At 24.9% G+C, this 22536-nt stretch overlaps 4 protein-coding genes across 9 annotated transcripts; 2 read left to right on the top strand and 2 right to left on the bottom strand.

Annotated features, from left to right (window-relative positions):
- Positions 1-1081: 1081 nt before the first annotated feature.
- LOC112595832 (RRP15-like protein) lies at positions 1082-4490 on the bottom strand. Its single transcript, XM_025341210.1, has 5 exons — positions 4334-4490; positions 3926-4267; positions 2342-2427; positions 1471-1621; positions 1082-1351 (listed from the first exon to the last, which is right to left on the bottom strand). The coding sequence occupies exons 2-5, from the start codon at positions 4241-4243 to the stop codon at positions 1235-1237; spliced, it is 672 nt and encodes a 223-aa protein (XP_025196995.1). The 5' UTR covers positions 4244-4267; positions 4334-4490; the 3' UTR covers positions 1082-1234.
- Positions 4491-7268: 2778 nt separating this feature from the next.
- Positions 7269-10529, top strand: LOC112593680 (breast cancer metastasis-suppressor 1-like protein). 3 transcript variants are annotated; one of them, XM_025338195.1, is made up of 6 exons: positions 7269-7774; positions 8129-8328; positions 8400-8490; positions 9137-9344; positions 9497-9834; positions 10380-10529. In XM_025338195.1, exons 1-6 carry the CDS (start codon positions 7758-7760, stop codon positions 10432-10434), a joined length of 909 nt encoding a protein of 302 aa, XP_025193980.1. In that variant the 5' UTR covers positions 7269-7757; the 3' UTR covers positions 10435-10529. The 3 variants fall into 3 exon arrangements, with proteins under 3 accessions (XP_025193980.1, XP_025193973.1, XP_025193988.1); XM_025338188.1 differs by having other exon boundaries at positions 7272-7774; positions 8126-8328; XM_025338203.1 differs by having other exon boundaries at positions 7273-7774; positions 8126-8328; positions 9497-9826; positions 10380-10495.
- A 1395-nt stretch (positions 10530-11924) lies between these two features.
- Positions 11925-12821, bottom strand: LOC112600702 (rab-like protein 3). The gene is made up of 4 exons (XM_025348005.1): positions 12764-12821; positions 12243-12452; positions 12032-12177; positions 11925-11963 (listed from the first exon to the last, which is right to left on the bottom strand). The coding sequence occupies exons 1-4, from the start codon at positions 12819-12821 to the stop codon at positions 11925-11927; spliced, it is 453 nt and encodes a 150-aa protein (XP_025203790.1).
- A 3178-nt stretch (positions 12822-15999) lies between these two features.
- Positions 16000-21932, top strand: LOC112597441 (nucleolin 1-like). Of its 4 annotated transcripts, none has more exons than XM_025343515.1 (11): positions 16000-16247; positions 17527-17582; positions 17649-17689; positions 18890-19087; positions 19206-19529; positions 19720-19923; positions 19981-20076; positions 20147-20244; positions 20447-20485; positions 20642-20809; positions 21700-21932. In XM_025343515.1, the coding sequence occupies exons 1-11, from the start codon at positions 16155-16157 to the stop codon at positions 21853-21855; spliced, it is 1473 nt and encodes a 490-aa protein (XP_025199300.1). In that variant the 5' UTR covers positions 16000-16154; the 3' UTR covers positions 21856-21932. The 4 variants fall into 4 exon arrangements, with proteins under 4 accessions (XP_025199300.1, XP_025199275.1, XP_025199284.1 ...); XM_025343490.1 differs by lacking the exon at positions 20642-20809 and adding an exon at positions 20999-21576 and having other exon boundaries at positions 16001-16247; positions 21700-21781; XM_025343499.1 differs by lacking the exon at positions 20642-20809 and adding an exon at positions 20999-21576 and having other exon boundaries at positions 16001-16247; positions 19723-19923; positions 21700-21781.
- The last annotated feature ends 604 nt before the right edge of the window (positions 21933-22536 follow it).

The following is a 22536-nucleotide window of genomic DNA, read 5'->3' on the forward strand; positions in this document are numbered from 1 at the left end:
TCATCACTATAATTAATCAATTCATTGTATATATAATTAAAAGAAAATCTAGCTTGTTCTAATTCTAACGCTGAATCATTTGTAACATCAAATAAAATAACACTGCACTGCATTAACTTGGTTAGAACTTTATTTGTTTTTTATCACTTTACAATTTTTTAAATGTTCATGACTTGTATTGCTTTGCTCATTTAATAAACTTGTAATTATTTTTAAATTTGCATCATCTTTTATCATTTTTTTAAATTTTGTTGTTGGTTTTTGTAAAGGCATTAAATGTGGTTTGAAAAACATACCAAGTTTATTAAATTCATTCCTTAAATAACTTATTTTCATAGTATTTGAAGGTTGATCTATGAATTCTTGATACTGTTTTTTCGTGAGAAGTCCAATACTACTCATTATACTAATATTTTCAGTTAATAGCAACAAGTCTTGTGTTTCATTTATTATTTTGTGTAATTCAGTATTATAAAAGTTATTTTCTACTTTACTGATTAATGTAGTATTGGGGATATTAACAGAATTATCATTTAAATTAATTGTTTCATTAATATTTATAGTTTTTTTAAAGTATTCAATAATATATTTTCCATTAAATGTATCTCCATTATTAATAAATACCTTATTCTTTGAGAAAAATTGTCCACATTGATTTTGACGTTTAGAATGCATTTGTGCATAGCTATACTCAAAAATTGTTGGAAATTGAAATACAATTGATTCACTAGTTAAGATATTCAATGAATTCATTTTTCACAATTATATTTTTATATTTAACTAAAATCAAATCTTTATAAATAATATTAGCTTATACTGTGAAAGAAATGGATTTACTAATAAAACTCACAAAACTCAAAAATAATACACAATTTATTCCATAGAAACTGAATTATATTAATTTTGTTATATTAACTGTTTATATAAGCAACTTTAGATGCTTCTAAATCCAGAGTTAATTTTTAGTTCTTTGAAATTGATATTCATGAAAATTTTTAAATCTTGTTTTATACTTACCAAAAAAAACAATTAAAAAAAAATTATTTAAAGTTACCAAAGTACAAAATTAAATGAATTTACAATGAAAATTATCTGATTTAGGTCTATATCTGATCTGTTTTATTTAATTTAAACAATTAAATGATTAAAAATATATTTACAAACATTCATCAACTAGGTAATAGTAACATTAATTTTATATAGTACTTAAAATAATATTAACTATAACTTTAATTTAAACATTAATTCCATCATCTTCACTATCATTTTCAATCTGTTTATCCCAATCTTTAATTTTAGTTCCACCCATAAAATCATCTCGAAGAACATCCCAACCATTTTCATCATTCTCCTAAAAATTTTTTACTAAAGTTAGTTAAGTCATAAAAAATTAACAATATTTAATCACAACATTTTTAATAATTAAAAATTAATTAATAATAAAATATATGAAAAGATGAATATACTTACTTTTCTATGATCGATAGAATCAATAAATGATTTTTTATCTAGAGATTCCAACACCTTATCTTGTTTTAAAATTGATGGTCCTACATTTTTCAATTTTTTCTCTACAGTTCTTTGTTGCTGCTTAACTAAATTGAATAATTGCACAACACCCCTACAAAGATGTAATGTAATATAATATCAAAGTTCAAATTTTTAAAACAGAAAAAGTAGCTAACTACTCTATTGTATAGTAGGTGTTAACCATACTATAATCAATTGACAATTTGTAAAAATTTAAACTTCAAACACTTATAAAAAATTAATAAACTTTCTGGTAATTTTTTATTTTATTATAGGTAAAAACCATAAAAAGAATCTTGTATTTATTTTTTAAGCTTTTTAGCTAACCTAGCAGCAATATATATTTTACCAATCATTATTAAAAAAAAATAAACTATAAATTGAAAATGCCTATAATTAACTCAAAAAGAATCAAAATGTTTTGAAAATTGTATTATGTCCAGAATATTTTGTAGGTAAATATAAATATTCAGTAAAAATTTTAAGAATCTATGGTTATTTCTGTTTAAGTAACACCAAAAAACAAAATTGATTTTATCAAACTGGTTTTGCATAAAAATTTCTGTTTTTTTAAATTTTTTTTTTCTTTGAAAAGTTCTGAAAATATTTTAAATTTGACTTCCTTAGTACCAATTAGATCCAATTTGCTACTAGAAACCACTCTTAATTAAAAATCAAAGCATTTTTATAATACCAAAAAAGGATAAACAGACACAAAATCAAAAAACATACATCATTGTAAAATTATTACATTTACTGCTCAGAATCTAAAATTAAAAAAAAATATTCAATTAAATAGAAAATTACTTACTTTGTAGCAATTTTTGATAAATTTTTTTCTTTAATTCTATCACTAACTGAAGGTTTTTGTCTTCCCATTAATACTTGTTCTCTTATCTATAAAAATCAAAATCAAAAGATTACATTTTTCATTATAATTTTTAATGAATATACATTTAAATAATTGTTATTAAAAATTATTGATAACAAACACTAGCTTATTTAAAAGGAATTGACAAAAGTGAGCTGAGCAATGAATGTATTGGTTTAACATTTAACAATGATATTCTCTGTATATAAAGTCAATTGTTACACACTCAACTCGTAATACAACAAATTTCAAGAGATTGAGCAAAAAGTTTGATATATTGAAAGTTTGTTACATCAAAATTCGTTAAATTAAAATCATATATTAACAAAATTTGTTTTAAAACTATTTAAAAGAAAATTCAAAATTTAGATTTTATTAGATTATTATAATAAAATATATATTAGATACAATTATTTTATTAGATATATACATTCCAACACTAGTAATTATTTATTAATAAATACAAACTTTGTTTATTAAATACATAAATATTTATTTTTATTTTTTAAATTCGGTTATTTTTATGGTTGTGTGTAGCCAATTGCGCTTACTTAGTTAAAAGCATTATTCAAAAATAAAATGTTACATAACACACTGTTGTCGATGTCATTTCTTTGTAAATATTTTAAGAGAGATCGCAGAGACCTGATTTTGCTTCTTACGAGGATATTGAGGGATCATCAGAATATTCTTCGTCATCAGCTTTGTTTAAAATCTTATTGTTATTATGAGTAACAGTCAACTAATTCATCAGCAATAGCAACAAATGTTTTATAGTTATTATTCACCAATGCACGTGTAATTTATGTATATAACGATGACATGAATTTTATCTTATAGCATGATATTAGCCAAAACAAAATTATAAAATTCATTACATGCGAGAATTTTGGCTAAAATAGCTTTGTAATGTTGAGGTGACAAAAATACATTAAATTTTTTTGTTATATTACAAGATTTCTAAAGGAACGGCAATTATATACAATATATTGAGCTTCGTTAAACCACAACTTGTAATATAATTATAAAATAGGTAAACAGAACAAAGAATAACTTCTTATTTAGTCATAAGCATCAAGCAAATTGTTATTACTGGTAATATTTTTATTTTATTAAAATTGATTTATTATTGTAAATTAAATAACTAGTAATATCATCATACCAACATTTTAAGTTTTAAAAACAAAAAAGTGTCAAAATTATTAATATTTCAACAAAAAATACAAGCCATAAGTACATTTTGGGTAAAAACATAATTATTAAAGTATCTTTTAAATTCTAAGGATTGTTATTTTTTTCAAAATTAATATTTTCAAATTTAGCTTTATAAAATAAAGAATATAATGTTCATGAGTTAAAAAATTATTATTTATTACCAATAAAAATTACTAGAAAAATTGTGATCATTAAATGATGCAAATAATATATTAACTAATTTTTATAATAATATTAGATAAATACATTATACGTGTTTGCTTATTATCGTACTTTAACATAAAAAATATTTAAGTTGATAATACTTACTCGAATTCGATTTGGTATTTTTGGTTCTAAATGTTCTAAGTCTGGTTTTTCATCTTTAATTTCTTCAATATTAACTGGTGTGGCAACTTTCTGACCACCTTTATCTACAACTTCAAATGTGTCATCTACATCTTCTTTTTCTTGTTTTATTTTAATAAGATCAGTTGCTGAAATGATCTTTGCTTTGGACAATACTAATGGTTTTCCTTTTTGTTTTTTTGTTTTTAAGATTTTGCTCATAGCATCAGCCCAGGCAGGATTAGACATCTTGAGGCTCTCGTTTGTGGTCGTTTCTGATAAATCATTAGGGACATTCATTATAATTCGATTGACGCGTGTTAACTAAAAAATGAATAACATTAACTAAAAAATAATTAATATAAATTGAGTAATACTAATAATACACACTATAACTCTAAGATTCTTATTTATTCTATCAATTTGATCTGTTTGCAGCAATAATAACTTTCAAAATCTAAGTACCAAATTACCAACAGTAACTAGTAACAAACAACAAATAATAATTAATAAGTATTAAACTATTAAGTAACAACTACACTATAATAAAACACGTGAACGTTATCACTTATCACATATTTTTATTTCAATCTTTATGTTATACCAAGGAACAAAATATTGTAATGGCTGGTCTTTATGTGGGGGTAATATTAAGCACGTGTCTACTGTCTAATTTTTTTCACTATCATTATGTTAGGCTGTTATCAATATACCAAACCATAATAATATTATAATATTACAATTTACAATATTATTAAATATATAAAATATGAATATTATATAGTATATAATTATATATATATATTATGTATCAAAAAAAATATCGAATTATTCATTTATTTGAAATCTAAGTTGAGACCTACATATTTCTTATGCTTCATATCTCCAATATTTTACTTTAAAAATATTACTGGAAGTATTGTGTCATAATAAAGTTCAGTTAGACATTTAATTTTAGTTCTTAAAGCATATTAAATGTATAAAGTATGTAATAAATATTTAATTAAATTTTTATTTCTTAAAATAGTAATACTTAGACTCGTCTCAATTTTTAAATTAATTTTTTTTATTTTTGATAGGGAAGAATGTAAAATTTTAAGATATATAATTTATATTCCATTTTTGAAAACCTTAATTTATGTTTATGAAAATATCAAATCAAAGAGTTACAGAATTGATCTATTTTTTCATATCAAATTGATATTTTATATGACACCACAATATTTTATTTTCTAACATTATAATTTATGCACAAAGCCTTTTATAGTATATAATTAATTAGAATGGGAAATATATTATAATTTTGAGTGTATAATAAATAAAAAATAATTTTTAAGTATCTACTAGAAAAATTCATTACTCTTAATATGCCTATTTCTTAAATTTATGGGATGTGCTTTAGTGATCAATTTCAATAGATAATTGATAAACATACAAATAAAAATAGGAATACATTTTTAAACAATTTTTTCTCAATTTTTAATTTGCCCTTGATAAAAATTGATTTATAAAATACTATTTCATTAGTACTTGAATTATATGTAGTCCATTATTCGGTCAAGTTAACTCTTAAAATTAATTAAAAGAATATCAAATGATAACAACTCGTCGTTATCTTCTTAAATCTTCACATTTATATTTTTTAAACTTCTGATTAAAACCAATTTATTATTATTATTTATCGTATGGCACTTATGTCCGGGAGTAGGCCCGAAGGCCTATAGTTCGGACGCCTATTTATTATTATTAAGAAGATAGTACTTCAAATAGTTTCATACATTTATTAGGTGGCTTTTCATCAAACTCATTTGGTAAATAATTTTTTATTTTAATTTTTAATTGAATTATTGTTTCACATTCCTTTAAAATATGATCATAGCAATTCAAAATCAGTAATTTATATGCATATATACACAAATATTATATATTAAAACAAAAGTGAATGCAGGTTATTAGGAATTTTATTTTATAATTTTGATAATATATATAGTTGAAAATGAATGGTATTAAGCAATTGTAATACAATTTTGATTAATTACATATTGTTTGAAACTGACATTTTTGTCAAATTCTTTAAGGCATATTTCATCATAAAATTAGGTATGATTGAGATTGTGATCCAACAACTACCTCTTACCAATTTTCAGGCCGTGTATTATTCTTTAATCTTTATCCAATTTATTGTAAATACATTAGTTAATGGTTTAAATTAGAGTAAATCTAAGAAATTATTGTTAACTATTAATAAATAAATTTAAATATATAATTATAGATGTATATATCAGCAATACCATGTAGATCAAATAGTTTTGGTAATTTTATCTTCCAATTAAAAATGGTCAGCATAAACAAGTATTACAAATGTTTCATTACAATTTGCATTGCTTATTTTCTTTTCATTTTTAATATAAGTGCTTTTGGTTGATCAAAAAACGAAATTTTTAATTGTTAAAAATAACATGTGTTTTTTATTTTTCATTTTGAAAAGAAGAAGAAATAATAATTAATTAAATTAGCCTAACATAAAATACAAGTGTATTCATTTTATATATATTTTTAGATTTATTAACTAATAATTAATAAATATTAAAACATTCAATATAAAATATTTTTAGATATGCCACTTTATTACTTTAATATTATTTCTGAGTTATCAAGTCAATAGCTTAGAAATAAACTACCACGGGCGCTAATCTTTGATCTATATATAGGTAACAGCATTTCCCAAACTTTTTCTCTGCCGAACCCCTTTAACTTTGAGATAGTAAAATAAAAAAATAAAAATGATTACTGACATGCGGAGTGCGGATCCCCTTAATGAAAATAAAAAACAATAATAAATAATGTAATATAATATAATATCATTGATACTATTTATTATATTAGTATTATAATAATCAATGATAGAATTTTCAATTTACTTTCGTGGACGGGACCACCTCCAGTACACTCCATGAAACGCTGGTCTATAATACTATATAGATGTGTTCTTTCAACCCCCCCCCACCCGTCACGTCGAGATAATGCTATAAAAAAATAAATAGTCGACTATATAAACGGTTAAAACGATACTTAGTAAATATTAATAATTAATACCAAAAAATCATTATTCAGCCATGGTCTACTAAATCATAGTCCATACTCTGAAATTTAATAAAAATAAAATAATATTTGAAATCATGACGCTAAAACAGCTGATCAAATTTTGTTTACTTGTGATTTGAAGTACAAAAATTTAAGGACTTGGTAACGAATTCATGTATCAACAAGAGTTTTGGTAACGTTTACTGAAACGCAGCATTCAAGGCCAATCGCCTAATCCAAACGAATTGCACAGTGTCGTACACTCGTAGGTTTACATATTACACAAAACTGACGTTCACTGTTATCCGTTATCAGAGATATTTTATTTCAGACATTTCAGTTGTAACACTGCTTACTGCTTGGTTTAATGGGTACTGGGTAGTTAGTAAACAAATCTATTTCTCTCTTTAGATTTTTCGTTTGGACTACTCAGTGTCAGTACTCAATTGTCTATGTCTATACAATATACTTAAATTTGGCTATTAGTGATATCGATATTACTTATTTTGAAATTATAATGGCTTTAATTTGTGATTATTTTTAAATGTTTAATTTATTTAAATATATTTAAAGTGCTGTGGATTAAGTTGATTAAATTAACGAACGTAACTATCTACATTTCGAATGTACCTACTATTTTATTGAAATAAAGTTTAAATATGCTCATTGATTGGACATTCTAGACCAATGTATTACACATCAATTAAGTAATAATTCTGGATTTCTAACGATGTCTACAGCTACAAGGTATTAATGTATAATTTTTTTTGTATACTTGAAATGCTAATATAAATAAGCTATTAATCGAGATTATTTAGTTGACCACTGTAAACAGTTTTTTTACTGCTTGGATATTTTAAACAACAAATTTAATTATTTGTATTTGCTTAAATAATTTAAATAATTTATAGTATTCTTTAGACAATATTTTCAATGTTTAGTGATATGTTAATACTATTTTAGTTATTTCAAATATACATTAATTCTTCTAATTTGATATTGTTTTATCAAAATATTTTTAACTTTCATGTTTATTAAGCAAATTTGAGTATCAAACTATTACTTTTTATTTTACACATATTTTTATCTTTATTTCAGTAGTGATAATTCAGACATCATTAGCAAAATTCAAAAAATAACTGAAGAGAGTGGAAATAACATTTTAGTGCGTAAAATTGTATGTACTGATAAAATTATAGACATTCCTTACAATAAGAAAAAATATTCTGAAGTATCCATCTCATCGTTAAGTAGTTCTTCAGAGTCAAACATTTCAGATTCTGATACCGACAATAGTTCAGGTAATTATGTTTTTAAACAAACCAATTGAATTTGAATTTAATAAAAAAAATTTGTTGACAATTTACCATAGATTTGAACAGCGACGTAAACGAAAAATTACAGGAAAAGTGTGACGAACAAGTACAAAATATTGAAACAAATTTTTATTTCTTAAAAGAAATGTTAGTAATTTATACATTTATATTTCTCTTATTTTTAATAGTAACCAGAAAAAAGACATTAATATTAATTATGATAAGATACTGATGATATTTAAAATATAGCTATAATAGATGATCTTTATGTTGCAAAATTAACTAATTTATCCATCTACAAACATATGCAATTGTGTTGTCCATTTAATTATTTCAAATGATTTAGATTTTGAGAAATTATTTTACCATTCACCTAATTTATTTACCAAAGAAAAAAAATTCACTCAGTATTCCTAGATATAAAACCTTCAATAAGGTTTAGTACTCTAATATCTTATTTAAATTACCTTCACCATATTATTAATCATACTATGTGTTAGGATAGTTATTATTACATTTGAGATTAACACTATGAATACTGTGTGTATTATACATATATATACACACATATATATATTTACCAAATTTTAGTTATTTAAAAATATAGTACAATTTTAAATAAAATATTTTTAAGTCTTAACTTTACAAGTTAACTTTTTAATGTTTCTATTACACAATAAAACTTAATTAAAACATTGTAATTTCAAATCAGTTTTTGTCTCTTTTCTTTTATATTTTTGATTTAACTGATAAATTATATGTTTTAATATTCTATACTATATTAATTATGTAGGTTGTATAGTGAAAGAATAAGAGAAGTTGAAGAGAAGTTAGTTGAAGTGAGATTAGGTACAGCTAAAGAATACCGTATACCTTTACAAGAATTACAAGATCAAATGAAATCTCGACTCGAAGTAGCATCTGTATTAAGACAGTTCAAATTAACAAATTTAAAACATAAATATGAAGCAGAAGAACAAGCAATAAGACAAAATTTTGAGGTAATATAATCTTTTTTTTTTCATAACAATTTAATTAATCCTCATGTTTTTATCATTTTCTTTTTATAAAATCAAAAATTTTATGGAGGAAAAAGATATTTATATTTATTTACATATACCTCTCAGATTTAACCTATTTATAATCATTTCAGAATAATAAAGAAATTTTATACGATACTATAAAAGCTGATTTAGAAGAAAAAATTCAGCGATTAGAAGAAGCGCGTAATGAAGTAGATATAGATGCCTCTCTTTGGTTAGGTCGTAGTTTAACTCGTAGTGGACGTGGACGTGGAAGACGACCCTATGGGCATGTACAACCCAAACGCAAACCTGTTATTGTATCTGGTCCATGTATAGTCTATAACCTCAGAGAACATGAAATACTTGAAGATTGGACCACAATTAAAAAATTGTTATCATCGTCAAAACGAAAAGAAAATGCGATGCAACGATATAAACCATATGAATACAGTAACAAGGTATTTCAGTAAGTTTTTTGCTTGTATATTAAGTTTGGATTACATCAATATTTGACTATTATCTTCTTATAAATTGAGTTAACTGTTTGTATGTTGATCAGTTGATCCCTTATCATATACTTGAAACCTTGATTTAAAATCATTCAATTATGATTGGTGTCTTTGCTTATGTCAAATTATGAATTGAAAATACAATTTTACTCTTCTGTACTTAACCAAATAAATATTTGAATGATTTAGAAAGGGGTTTCTATTTCAATTAATAAAAACTCATATTACCATTTTAACTCACATATAGATTTATTTGTTTAATAATTTTAGTAGTTTTAATTATAAATTAATTGTTTTAAATTTTAATTAAATTGAGTAAACTATGTACAAGAAATTAATTTCACCGTATTTGACATTTACACTTAACATATATTATGTAATAGAATATTAAAATTTTTCTATGTAATTAAAATAATAATTAAGTATTGTATATAATTGTAATAAATGATTCAGTCTTTATGTATTGTTTTATTATTGAAAAATGTATTTTTACTAATTGTAGGCGAACCATCATAAATTATTTGTCTAGTAACTGGGTATTGTGGAGTTTTGGATGATTGGTATTGATGTTGTCTCGAGTAGAGGCCTTGACTAAATGGACTAGAGTTACTGATTGGATATTTTGTTTGTATTACTCTATCTAAAAAATTATTAAACTTTGATGTTGCAACTGTACTTGGTTCCAACGATTTTGAATCATGACAATTCTAAGCAATATACAGTAATACATATTAAATATTTGATAAGAAAATGTACACAACTCTGCAATAATTACAATTAGTATTTCATCAGCACCGCATTCTGCAGCAACAGTAGATGGTGATTTCTTACCACGTTCTGGAGCCATATCCAACTTGGTACCACAGACTAAAATAGGTACCTAATAAACATAATTTTAATTATTAAGAATATTAAGTTGTATTTTAATTATTTGTTTTAAAGCATATTTATATTCATATCAATCAAAATAAATCATACTTGAATTTAAATTTTAGAGTATATAAGTGCAATTTTTTTTTTCAATCACAATCACTTATAATTATAAGTTTTTATAACTTCAGAGTAATCTTAAAGGAAAATTATCTATTATAACAATTTATATAGAAGATAATATTTATAGTAAATTCTACATATTATCAGTTTTTTATATTCAATTTAAAAATAAAATAAATTGTTTTGAATTTGAATGGACATTAAATCATTTTGATATCATATTTAGACAAATCAATAAGTCCTATTTTACTCTATAATTTTTCTAATGGGAGATTTTACAAAAGCAAAATATACTTGATTTTAAATAAATGCGTTTTGTTGATGTTGATTAATGTCGGCCAGAGAAGTTCATACCATACATTAATATCCTTTTAAAATGTTGACTTATACAGGTGCAGCAGAACAAAATGATGAGTTTTGAAGGGGTTCAAATAATAAACAGTAAATTTTAGAAAAAAATTATTATTTTTATTAAAATTAGTAATAAATTCCATTTTTGAAAATTATATCTCCAATATAATGTCTATCACCATCAATGCACTGTTATAGATGATCTCTGAAAAAAGAGATGACCTATGATGTATGGGTATGACCTCAACTTCCTTAGTGATTTCTATTAAAGATTTTCTAAGGTATGGGAGCGATGTCTGAAAACCTTATCCTTAAAGTAGCTCCAGAGGAAAAATCACATACGCTTGAATTTTACTTACTATTTTTCGATAAATGTTTCTTGGGCAATTGGTCATTCTAAAAGGAGATGTAGGCTGGCCAACATGGTCTCTAGATTTAAGCATATGTGATTTTTTTTCTGAGGTTACCTTTTTCAGCTATTGCTTCCATACTATAGAAGATCTTAAATAGAAAATCAAGGTCATACCAAAAAGAGTCGAAACTTACTGAAAATCATATGTGGACTTCAGAGATAGTGCATTGATGGTGACGGCTGCCATGTTGGAGATATAACTTTTAAAACTTTTAAAAATGGGATTAAATACTGATTTTAATAAAAATTACTATTTTTCTCTAAAATTTATTGTTTGTTATTTATAGCCCTTCAAAACTCTTCAGTCAACTCTGCCACACTCTGTATTGACTAATAATTTATGTATTCCAATTTAATGTAACTAATTTAAATTGTATTTAATTAAACATATGTATTACTCTATTTGAGCCAACCAGTTGTTCCATATCAAATCCATCTGTACATTTATATTTTGAGTTATTATCCTTATTCAATATTTCTGCTAGCCACTTATGTAAATTTTCACTGGATTTAAGATTAGTTAAGTCATATACTAAGATAATGCCTATTGAAAAAAAATAGAAATAATTAAATACATAATAATGTTTTAAAATTATCTTAATATCTTACCATGAATAGCATTATAAAATATATATCTAGTATTTTTATGGTTTGAACTTCCTCCGATATCCCACATTTCTATAAAACAATTGCGTTGTCTAGGTGTTCCTTCCATATATTTGTAGAGTTTTATTTCAACTGTTACTCCAACAGTCCATTTAGGATTTTTCACAACTTTATTTTTACACATCAGATTCACTAAACAAGTTTTTCCAACACCTGAATAATTTTTTAATATACATATAGAATACATAGTAACATATTATTATAAAATATGATTGTTTATTTAATATAACCAAAGTTAAATGAAATTTAGTCACATACTTGTAAATAAATATGTGTTAATTCAATTTTGAAGTGCACTAACATCTAATATGTGGTTTCAAGTTTTTTCATTAATGTTACAACACAGTTAAATATATTAATAATAATTTATTGCAAAATGTGTTTTTCAACAGAATACTTACAGTTTTGGAAACATCAACATTGATTATACTATTGATATATTATTATAGTCATTAAAAAATTACCCGAATCTCCAACAACCAACACTTTAACGCTGTCAGTTGAAGCCATTGAAATCTCCATTTCTAAAAGAAAATTTAAACGATGATTCAATTTTGTTTAAAAATTGGAATATTGAAAATGGTAATATTTTAAACACTACAACAATAGTGGTAGGTATAATTTACATTGCATTAATAATTATTAATTATTAACACAAATGTAATACGTATCTAATTACGAAATCATTCGTCATAACATTTAGTATTTACTAAATTAATTTCATATTTTACTAGTTTTCACTAACAGTGATAAAGATTGTGATAATAAGAATATAAAAAATCAATTTGATATTTTTTGTTTTTACCGTGATTTCTACAATAAACCTTTTGGTTTATGATAATAAAATTCTATAGATTATTATCAGGGAAACGGGTATTATGTCCAATAACCAATTGTTCCATTTTCTATACCGCTGTAATTAAAATTTTTTGTTCTAAGACTCATTGTTCCAAACTGCATTTGCACCAATGAATTTTTATTATGGAAATTTTTCAAAAAGATATTTTTCTGAAATTATTTAAAGCTCAAACAATCCTGAGAGTTTCTTGTTAAATAATTTTAAATTTTCAATTTCATATTAATTCTGTGTATTGGAATGAAAACGACAGTTCGTTTTAATCAAACTAGTATATTGTCCATTAATCAAAATTCGACTATAAAAACCATTTTAATTATAAAATTAACACATTCTAAAATATATTTGTGTTCTGTTTTTATAATTCGTATTACTTGTCTTTGTTCAGTTGTAATTTTTTTTTTAAATTAACATTACTTAGTAGATGGTTCTCATGAGACATTCAATATTTTTTTATTTTTTTATTCATACATTTTAGACTTCAACAGCGATGGTTATTAGCCTATAATTGGCTTTTACTATTTAAAAACGTGTATAAATTCTGAGGATTTGTTACTAAAAACCCGGATGGTCACCTATTTGAGAGCTAAAGACAGCGGCCGATGTTTGATCTCAGAAGACAGAATCCGTTAGTGACTGAGGCCAACCACCTTGCCATGAATTTGAATTTATCTAATATTTTATTACATAAATATGGAAAATTCCACTATTCCTCATTGCACAAGTGTCAAATATCTCGGTCTCACATTCGACAGAAAACTCATATGGGGTCCTCACCTCAAGGACAGACGAAAACAATTAAATAGTAGACTTCACTTACTTAGACCCTTACTAGGATCTAACATCAACATTCAAAACAAAATCCTTGTATACAAATGCCTCCTCCGACCCTTATGGACCTACGGCATCGTACTATGGGGCCCAACCAAAAAATCAAAAACTCAAATGATCCAAGCATTTCAATCAATTTGTCTGCGTAACATTGCGAAAACTCCATGGTACGTAAGGAACAAATTACTCCACGATGACCTCCAAATCAAAACCATTCATGATACAGCCATCAATATCTACAAAAGGTTCAACTGGAAACTCCTCATGAACCACAACCATCTCATCTTACAATTGGCCTCAAAGACACCTCCCGACAACCACACAAGACGTCTCAAACGCAGCTGGTGTAGAGATCTTCTTAACTTATAAAATATACTTATACTACTCATAATTTTTTTACCCCAAATCATTGTAAAAGGTGACTCGGCTGTGAGTATTCCTTCAAGTCATTCAAAGACAATTGTACTTTATTTTTATTTTTTACCACATCATATTTACTTATTGTATATAGTGTACAGATTGTAAATTCTCAATAAACGCTATTTAAATAATAATAAAAAAAAATATGGAAAAAAAATGTTCACACAAACAAAAAGCTTGAAAATATTTTAAAATATATAAATTGAAAAAAATTTAAATTAAATATAATCAGTTTGATGATATATTAGGAGAAAAGATGGAAATATTTTGAAAAAATTATAAAATAAAAAAATTATCAACATTTTTTTAATATTCTGAGTTATCTAAATTATATTATATTTTTAAAGTATAAAAATGATTAAAAATAAACTATATTATTATTAGATCGTTATAAATGAAAATATTTAGTAGGTTATTTGTTGTAAATTGAATTTTGTTAATACTTGTAGAAATAGAGATCAAAAATTCAAAAATAAAAAATGTGCAATACTTTTTAATTTCTTGACAAAATAATATTAAAGATAAACATGAATTTTTACGCTTAACCGCCTTTTAAAAATATTAAAATGAATAACGATTAACCAGTAAAAATTTGGATTCACCAAATGTTTATATTATACACAATTTTCTTTGTGTTGTAAATTTTTCAAAAAAAAAAGAAATTGCTTCTTTAGAGTTATAATTTTAAATAAAAAGTGTTTTTCTTTTTTTATAAATGTTAAAAAAAATTTCTCGGACATAAACTTTGATTTTAATCGTAAATTCATGATATTTATTTAAGAATATCTGAAGTTAAAATTTAGAATAAAAATGTTTTTTTTTTTTTGCTAAAATTTTTGCATGTTTAAGAGCAATAGTTATTAACCTAAAGTCGGTTTCCCATCCGAGAACTAGAGACCTGATACTTACTTCGGAACAAGCTAGGGACTAAGGCCAATTATTAAACCATACTAAGGTCTAAGGCACCTAGAACTCAATTCCTCATAGGTTTTTATATTTATATATTTATAGTACCTAAATACGATATACCATTTAAAGTATCAAATATGCAGTTACAAATGTTACAATATTATTCTGAAAATGTTTAAAGTTTAAATGTATACAAAATCTATTAGAATCACTAAATTTATTTATTTTAATCACAATTTGTTTAAAAAAAATATTTTTCCAGTAGATAGGTAATTCACTTGATGATCAATATGTTTGATTCAATGGTTATTATACCCCAATTTTTTGGGAAAAAATATTTGGTGGAACTACAGACTACAGCTAATTAAATATTATTCTGACTTTAAATAATTGTACATGATTTATACATTTCAGTGATACCAAACTAGACAGAATCGATAAACGGTTTATGGCAAACAGAAATTCATGTTTTTATAAATTTAAAAAAATGTGAAATTTTGATAATATTCCTATGATAGGTAGAGCATTTTTTAAACCACGTTGATATGTTCGGGTTATCGAGATAACAACGTTCGCCTCCATTTTTTGTTTATTTAGCCATTGGCTACACCGTACACAGTCCCACCCACTACGTATAGTCTCCCTCGTGGATGTTAAGCCGCCTCTTATAAAATAAACAAATCCAAATTCTTTTACACACCACCACCACCACACGCAACACTTGAACCACGATCTTCATTTGCGTGCCGGCCATTCAGTACTACTGAACCACCACGCGTTGTCTGCTGGAAATTTTTTTCAAATTCGAATAACTACAAAGTACTAGACACGAAATCAAAATGAGTACTGAAACCGTGAATGCGTTGGTATTCGACTACTTGAATTCATTGGATCAGAACCTTGCGAACATGTTCCAGACCAAGACTAAAGCCGTAAGTATATTACGATATTATGGAAACCACGTGCGTGACGGTGCTTATGCTTACAAATATCTTTGTGCTTCCCCAAGCATCTGGCTACCAATGATATTTTTATTTACCTCGTATTTACATATTCAGCAGCCGATTTAGCACACTGGTTTTTTTTTTTTTTTTTTATATTTATGTACTCGGGCTGTGTTGAATAAAAATATTTTCGTCGGGCAGTATTGTAATGTTTTTTTTCATTTTCATTTTTTTACACGTGGTTCATTGGGCTTATGATTTACTCTAATATTTTAGATCTTGAATATTTAATATCTGAAAATAGTTTATGTTTTGAATTAATATTGACCTTGAACTCTTAATTCACATAATTCCTTATTTTTGGTTTTTAAATCTATATTTTGTGCAGTATTGTCAATATATACATGATGTTACTTCTGGTTAGTGATGGGCATAATCGAATGATTAGTAATCTAGACATTTTTATAATCAAGATAATTTCGAGATATCACTCGAAATTAAAAACTATTATTTAATATTGCATTATTTATATGTGTTTTAATGACACCAGATTTTTATTTTATGTATTATAATTATTATTTACTATCTTAAATTTAAATTTATTAGTCTACTCGTCTTAAATATTCTAAATTCTGAGTTATATAAATGTGCAAATTGTGCCTTTTTGTATACTTTAAATAAAAAAATTATAAATATTTTACAAATGTCTGTAATGTTTTAGTTATAAGTACTTGGATATCGTCCAAATTAAAAAAAATAAATAATATTTAACTGATATAAAATATTAATATCAGCTTGTATTAATAATCAACAGGAAACTAATAAATAAAATCTAACTTGTAATGGTAAGTATAAGTATAATTAATATTTTATGAATGAAATATGAAATTTCAAAACAGATTTAAATTAGGTATTAATTAAAAAAATTATATAATTTAGAAATTACTTTAAATATACAGTTTAGGCTGAAATGAATAAAATTATAATATATATAATATTGGAAATTGTAATGTGTTATTTCTTTATTATGTTTGTGTATTCTATTTTAACTAATTTTGTTCGAAATGTCTTGATTATGCCCATCACTAATTGTGGTCATAACTATTCATTACTATGATTATTTTTTTTTTATATAAGGTTCTGTAAAACCTTATTTTAAAGAAAATATTATTTCTTTGTCATAGTGTTCTCTTTGATTTTTATTACCTAGTGCTATTTTTATTTTTTTTATTTAATTATCTAATTATATTTTAATTTTAAATTTCAGTCAAAACTGCAAAGAGGACAAACTAAATTAACCCAGCTGATCACTGACCATTTGAAGTATGTATAATGAATATTATGAAAAATGTATTGCAGTTATTTATTAATTATGTTAAATATTTTCAGAACTTCTAAAAAGACAATTAAGTTACAGAAAAAAGGACCTTGTAAGTTCATAATTTTTATTTAATCAATTAGTTAAATGCAATAATAATATTTTAAAATAAAGTTATCCTTCATATAAAAATAGTATCTAACTCTGTTTCATACATGTGACAAAGTTAGTAATACCTATTAATGTGATCAACTGTTCAATAGTTGTTTTAATGTGCCATTGCGTTGATTTAATTTGTGTTTTACTGCCACCATTAGCAGTGTTTGACTTATAATTTTTTTTTATGTCATATAAATGTTAACTTCTAAAATTATTAAAATATCCAATGAAACAGTTATTTACTTTGTTTCATAGTATTCTTTTTAAGACTAATTTATGTATATTTATAATAATTTGAAGTTGGTAGGACTTTTGAAAAATTTTGAATTACTGAATAGTTCAAAATATTGAAAGAGCAAAAAAGTCAATTTGTTTTTTTATTATTGTACATTTATAATTATTAAATTTTTCAGCATATAAGGTGGTATTACAGATATTTATTGTTTTTAAAATGTTTATTGAACTGTTTATAATTCTACTAGGTAAATTAAATTATTATTATTAACAGACAATTAAGAAATAAAATACTTATAATATTAATTTTAATAACTATAATTATTGAAAATCATAAGCTAAATTTCTGCACGATTGTACAGTAAATTATCTACAAAAAGATTATAAGAAATATATTTTGAATTACTGAATTTTGAACAGGTGAACCTTCAAATTTTTAACTGTTAATGGTCATTTTCAGTAGGTACAAGTCAGAATTTATTTTCCAGATTTAACTTTTTTTTTTAATTAAACCAATAAAAAAAAAAGGTATAAAACTGATAGTACTTCACCATTTTGTCATTTGTTGCTTGACATTGGCTTTTAAAAGAATAACTTGACCACTTAATTTTAAGTATGATTCTTTAGAATTTTTAAATGTTATGGCCTAATTTAATGTATTAAATAATCTACAACTATTATTCAATAATCTTTACATATAACTTGATATATTTATTTAATGATTTCAATTTTCTTAAATTTATTGTAAAATATTAAAAAACAATAGCAAGTTTTATCTGTAATTCATCAGCGTTATCTTATAATAATTATTTTAACAACATGCTATAAAAACTATTTTTACTATATTTATTTTTAGTAAATAAATTATATTAATTATGATGATTCTTAAGTTGACTCAATTTTTATTTTATTTATCTAGCTGTAGAGCAAATAATTAAATTAAGTAATGGTAAAGCAGCTGCAGTTCCTGATGAAGAATCTGAAGAGGATAGTTCTGATGATGAAGTAGCACCTAAAACAAAAATTAATGTTACAAATACAAAGAAGGTAGAACAGGAAGAAGAAAGTTCTGAAGAAGAAAGTTCAGATGATGATGATGAACCACCTGTAAAACGAGGTATCTATATATTTAATACAGATAATTAATTTTTTAAGTAATAAATGTAAATGCAATAATTTGAAGATGCTGATTAATCTTAGATAATAATAGATGTTTATAAATAATTAATTTATAGCTTGCATTGCTCCTGTTAAGAAGCCTGTTACCAAAAAAGAATCTAGTTCAGAAGAAGAAAGCTCAGAAGAAGAAGAAACTCCTGCTCCAAAAAAACCTATTACTAAACCAGTTGTAATGCCTCCTGTAAATAAGAAGACTACTGCTGAAGAATCATCTGAAGATAGCTCTGAAGAAGAAAGTTCCGAAGAAGAGAAACCTGTAGTCAAGAAAACCCCTCAAGTACCAGGAAAAAAGATAGTACCAGTTAAAAAGGCAGAATCTGAAGAAAGTTCAGAAGAGGAAAGTTCTGAAGAGGAAACTGCTGTGAAAGTTCCAGCTAAAGGTATTATTTTAACCTATTAACTAATTTTTTTTTTAATTGATTCCACGATCACAAATTTTCTATATTTTATTCATTTTTTATTAAAATGAATTTTTTTAGAGAAAATAATGTATTATAATAATCATAATGTATTAATTTTAAATTAAATCTTTAAAACATTTATTAAGTAAATAAAATTTTGGTCATTTTTCAGTTCCTGCTAAAAATGGAAAGAAAGAATCTAGTTCTGAAGAAGAAAGTTCTGATGATGAAGAAACCCCACCAGTAAAAAAAACTGTTGTTCAGCCAACTGCAAAAAAAACTGTTGTTCAGCCAACTGCAAAAAAAGTTGAAGAATCCAGTTCAGAAGAAGAAAGTTCTGAAGAAGAAACTGTAGTTAAAACTCCAGCTAAAGGTTTGTTTAAGAAATATATCATACCATAGAAGCTTTATATTTGTTCTTTCTTGGTAGCTCCTGTTTCTGCAAAGAAAGCTCAAGAAGAATCTAGTTCTGAAGAGGAAAGTTCAGAAGATGAAACTCCAGCTACTACCAAACCATTAAAAAAAAGTAATTATTCAATTTTGTTGTTATATATATCATGAACCTAATTAATTTATAACTTATATTTGTACTACAGCTGTAACTAAACCAGTTGTTGGTAAAGAAGAAAGTAGTGAAGAAGAATCTGATGAAGATGATGAGGAGGAAGATGTTAAAAAGACTCCGACTAGTCAGGTAAAATCCTAAGTTTTTATAAAGGCTCACAATTCGTTTTTACTAAAATACACTGAAAGGGAAATGAATGTTTTTTAAAATTAGCCTATCAGAATTTTGATAATTATCTAAAATCGTAATTTTTACTGTTTCAATGAACATGGTATTTATTCTAATAAAAACTATAAACAATTGTAACTTTAATAACTTTAATTTAATCTAGATCAAAAGTCAACCATTCGTCAAAGCAACAAATGGAGATGTAAGTAAATTTTAATTTACCTTTATATTAACTATTTTGGAAGAATTTGTTTTGTCTTTAGTTGGGGTTGGTGTATTCTTGCATATATCTTACAATTTAATATTAATTTAAATGTATTTTGATATAAAATAAAACGTAATTAAATAATTATTCTAGAATAAAATATTAATGGGAAACATGGAACAAAATGATATTGGTAACAACTCTTTTGATTCTGATAAAAAGAAAAAACAGCAAAATAGGCGATCAGATCCTTATAGACGTGTCCGTGATGACAATGTCAGTGTTGATGGACGTCTTTTAGATAATTCGCTAAAAGCAAAGGTAAGGTTAGCCTTGATTTTTGTGGCTAACCAAACTGGCGCATGAAAATAAATTTATAACAATACTGCTTAGAATGAAACGGTCTTTTTAATTTAAATTCTTCCAAAATAGTAAAATTTGCTGTTTTTTGTAATTATTATTTTTCATGCTCAGTTTGGATTAGTTCACTAATTAATATTAATCTCATAGGATGAAAATGGAACCAGCAACAAATGGGGTGAAGACCGACAGGGAGGTTTCAGAGGTGGTAGAGGTAATAGAGGAACAAGAGGAGGATTTGGATTTAGAGGTGGTCGTGGAGGTCGTGGGGGTTTCAATCGTGATGACGATGATCAAAATGGAGGGGGAAGAAACAGTTTTGGTCGTGGTGGAGGTGGCCGTGGAGGTGGTTTCAAGCGTAAATTTGATGATTCTGGTGATGGTGAAAATGAAGGAGGTGGTTTCAGAAAGAGTTTTGGAAGTGGCGATGAAAATGGTGGGGAACGCCGTAGTTTTGGAGACAAAAGAGGATTTGGAGGTAATAGATTTGGTGGTGAACGAGGCGGATTTGGAGGTCGTGGTGGTGGTGATAGAGGTCGAGGAGGATTTGGTGGACGTGGTGGTGGTGGAAGAGGTTTTGGTGGACGTGGCGGTGGTGACCGTGGCAGAGGTGGTCGTGGAGGTAATGATCGTAGCAGTGGTGGTTTTGGTAAAGATAGATATTTCAATAAAAGTTTTGACTCAAATAGTTCAACGCCTCAAAATAAAAAAATTAAATTTGATGATTAGTAAGTATTTATAAGTTTTTATTATACTTGAGTGTATAATTTGTATCTTTAATTTGAATTGTATACTTGTTAATTAATCTTATTTGGTTAAGTTGTTACATGTTACTCTAATTGTAATTTCAGAAAGGTCAATATGAAAATTGGGGTAAGAAAGCTGCTCTAGACTTACAATACACAAAAGGAAAATCATTTAGACATGAAAAAACAAAGAAAAAACGTGGTTCTTATCGAGGTGGACAAATTGATGTAGGTGTTAATTCCATTAAATTTGACGATTAGTAATACAATCGTTTTTAACTTTTTATTTTTTCAACATTATTATTGTTTTTGAAACAATTCCTATCATTATTACAATTTCATTTATTTTAATTAAATATAAACAAAAGTTTATAATTGTATTTCTTAATTTCTTTTATTAATAAATAAACTAGCTTTGTGTATTTTAAGTTTTAAAGTAAGATTTGTATATAAGTAATGTTTAAGTGACTGTAATTAAAAGTTATGTATTCATTTTTGAATTAAGATATAATTTTAATTATTATTTACCTCATTTAATAAATTTAATGTATGTTAAATTATATATTTTTTTGAGAAAATATAAATGGTACCATAAATTATCTGTTATTTTTCTTACAAATAATTAAAGTCTACCATGTTGGAAACTATACTTAATACCTTCACCAAACGGGTCTAACCATATTTTTAACAACTAAGATAAATTTACATAAAGCTTTGATGTTGGTTTAAATTTACATTTTTTTAAATTTAATAATTATTTTGTTAAGTTGCTTTTTTTACTTTAATTTTCAAATAAACACAATTTTTATATTACACATGTGCCTTAAAATTAAATTTAAACTTTTTAAATTAATATATGTATCTTTCTAGAGTACTAAATAATTGAAATTAATGTAGTCATTAAAGTATTATTAGATAATAATAGTCATTGATGTTTGTTAC

Source organism: Melanaphis sacchari, unplaced genomic scaffold, assembly GCF_002803265.2.
Source record: "Melanaphis sacchari strain LSU unplaced genomic scaffold, SCAv2.0 Contig0_pilon_pilon, whole genome shotgun sequence".
Classification (NCBI taxonomy): domain Eukaryota; kingdom Metazoa; phylum Arthropoda; class Insecta; order Hemiptera; family Aphididae; genus Melanaphis; species Melanaphis sacchari.